The sequence below is a fragment of the Eriocheir sinensis genome, chromosome 43 (genome assembly GCF_024679095.1).
Source record: "Eriocheir sinensis breed Jianghai 21 chromosome 43, ASM2467909v1, whole genome shotgun sequence".
NCBI classification, from domain to species: domain Eukaryota; kingdom Metazoa; phylum Arthropoda; class Malacostraca; order Decapoda; family Varunidae; genus Eriocheir; species Eriocheir sinensis.
In genome coordinates, this window is record NC_066551.1 from 6116206 (window position 1) to 6118705 (window position 2500).

General features: G+C 47.8%; 2 protein-coding genes across 2 annotated transcripts in view; both read left to right on the forward strand.

Annotated features, from left to right (window-relative positions):
• The window catches only part of LOC127010385 (uncharacterized), a 5413-nt gene extending 5172 nt beyond the window's left edge, over nt 1-241 (forward strand). The window contains exon 2 of the mRNA XM_050884396.1: nt 1-241. This exon is cut by the window's left edge and continues 400 nt beyond it. Within this exon, the coding sequence (XP_050740353.1) occupies nt 1-104 (104 nt within the window). The 3' untranslated portion in view covers nt 105-241.
• LOC126980204 (uncharacterized) overlaps nt 1-2500 on the forward strand; it is a 19077-nt gene that overhangs the window by 10630 nt on the left and 5947 nt on the right. The window lies entirely within an intron of this gene.

Consider the following 2500-nt stretch of genomic DNA (forward strand, 5'->3'; position numbering starts at 1 on the left):
AGGAGGCTGGATGTTACTATTGTTTTTCTCATTCTTATTTACAACTTATATCTATCATTCTACCCTTACAACTTTTCTACGTACCTTCAAGGCTCGTTTCGTGATCAGTGGGCACCTGTGACAGACACTGACAGACAGACTGGTTAGGTAGTAGTAGTAGTAGACAATAGATTAACAGAGATATACGTAGCCTACAAATAATAAGGTAGACAGACGGACAGATAGATAGGCAGACAGACAGACATAGACAGACAGACTGGTTAAGTACAGATTGATAAAACAAAAAGTATATAAAATAACCCATACATAAAATTAACAAGTTAGAATGACAGACAGACAAAAGGAACAGACACAGACAGATAAACAGACAGACGGGTGAACAGGCAGACACTCATATCAAGGAAACAGATGAATTAATAAAACAAAGTAGATTAACACAAACGTACAAATAATAATGACAGACAGACAGACAGACAGACAGACAAACAGACAGACAGGTAAATAACTAGACGGACTGGTGGGTTCGTTTTGGGGTTTGTAACTGAATTCGGAATCTCTTTGAAGTGGTAATGGAATGCACTTCGTAATTGTGGGATAATGATGACGATGATTGTGTGTGTGTGTGTGTGTGTGTGTGTGTGTGTGTGTGTGTGTGTGTGTGTGTGTGTGTGTGTGTGTGTGTAAGAGAGAGAGAGAGAGAGTGTGTGTGTGTGTGTGTGTGTGTGTGTGTGTGTGTGTGTGTGTGTGTGAGAGAGAGAGTGAGAGTGTGTGTGTGTGTGTGTGTGTGTGTGTGTGTGTTTCTATTTTTTTGTGTGTGTGCGTGCGTGTGTGTGTGTGTGTGTGTGTGTGTGTGTGTGTGTGTGTGTGTGTGTGTGTGTGTGTGTTTGTATGTGTGTGTGTGTGTGTGTGTGTGTGTGTGTGTGTGTGTGTGTGTGTGTGTGTGTGTGTGTGTGTGTGTGTGTGTGTGTGTGTGTGTGTGTGTGTGTGTGTGTGTGTGTGTGTGTGTGTTTGTCTGTGTGTATGTGTGTGTGTGTGTTTCTATTTTTTTGTGTGCGTGCGTGCGTGCGTGTCCACGTGAGTCCGTGCGTGCGTGCGTGTGTGTGTGTGTGTCTGTGTGTGTGTGTGTGTGTGTGTGTGCGGGTGGGAGGGGTCTGCCGCTACCATCTGTTATTGGCCTAACTTGCTGCAGCTTCCTTCTCTTTGATATCACACAAATAAACATTACAAATGGCAACCAAAACCTTCCGCAAAGAGGAGATCCGACGTGTCGTCTACGGCACTTGCTTGGTGGATGCGCCCGTGGGCGGGTGCAGTGTGGAGGCCGCGCCCATCCGGGTGACGGTCAGCGTCCGCCGGCGCCGCGGATGCTGGGGAAGGCTGGCCGGAGCCTGGAAGGAGGCGGCCGCGTTTTCCTTCGTCGACAGGCCGCGGGCCCCCTTCTTATCCAACGCCTTCCTGGACATGGAGCACATCTTCAGGTACAGCAGCGAGGAAGATGCGGGCGCGGCACAAGTTAAGATCTGTCTGACGCTCCTTACCGGCCAGACGCGCGTGGTCAAAGTGGGCCTGGAAGACTTCCTGGGCCAGCTGATGCAGAGCGGCCGCCCAGAGTGCTTCACTCTGTACGTCTACGAGGGGAAGGTCGCCCTGCTGCAGACCCGCCAGCCAGTCCCGGAGGTTCTGACGGAGTGGTTGTTTGACGGGAAGCGAAATGACACCCACAAAGGGTCAAGTTACAAGGGCCGTGCCTGCTCTGACCCCGAGGTCACGGAGATAGACAAGTGTCAAGAAAAGATGGACACCTGTGACTCAGAGGAAAGTGCATGGCAAACCCCTGAGAATGACGCAGAGGAAAGTGCATGGGGAACCCCCGAAGAAGACTCAGATGTGAGTGAATGGGAAACAGCTGAAGAAGATTCACAAGTGAGTGCATGGGAAACAGCTGAAGAAGACTCAGATGAGAGTGGAGATGACTCAGGCGAGGAGAGTGGACTTGGCACTGATGAAGACGAAGATATGGAGAGTGGTTGGGAGTCAGACGATGAAGACTCAGAGGAGGAGAGTGAGCTTGAGGCTGTCGGAGACTCGGATGAGAGTGGATGGGAAACTCTTGAAGAAGACGCCGAGGAGGAGGCTGGATGTTACTATTGTTTTTCTCATTCTTATTTACAACTTATATCTATCATTCTACCCTTACAACTTTTCTACGTACCTTCAAGGCTCGTTTCGTGATCAGTGGGCACCTGTGACAGACACTGACAGACAGACTGGTTAGGTAGTAGTAGTAGTAGACAATAGATTAACAGAGATATACGTAGCCGACAAATAATAAGGTAGACAGACGGACAGATAGATAGGCAGACAGACAGACATAGACAGACAGACTGGTTAAGTAAATGTACAGATTGGTAAAACAAAAAGTATATAAAATAACCCATACATAAAATTAACAAGTTAGAATGACAGACAGACAAAAGGAACAGACACAGACAGATAAACA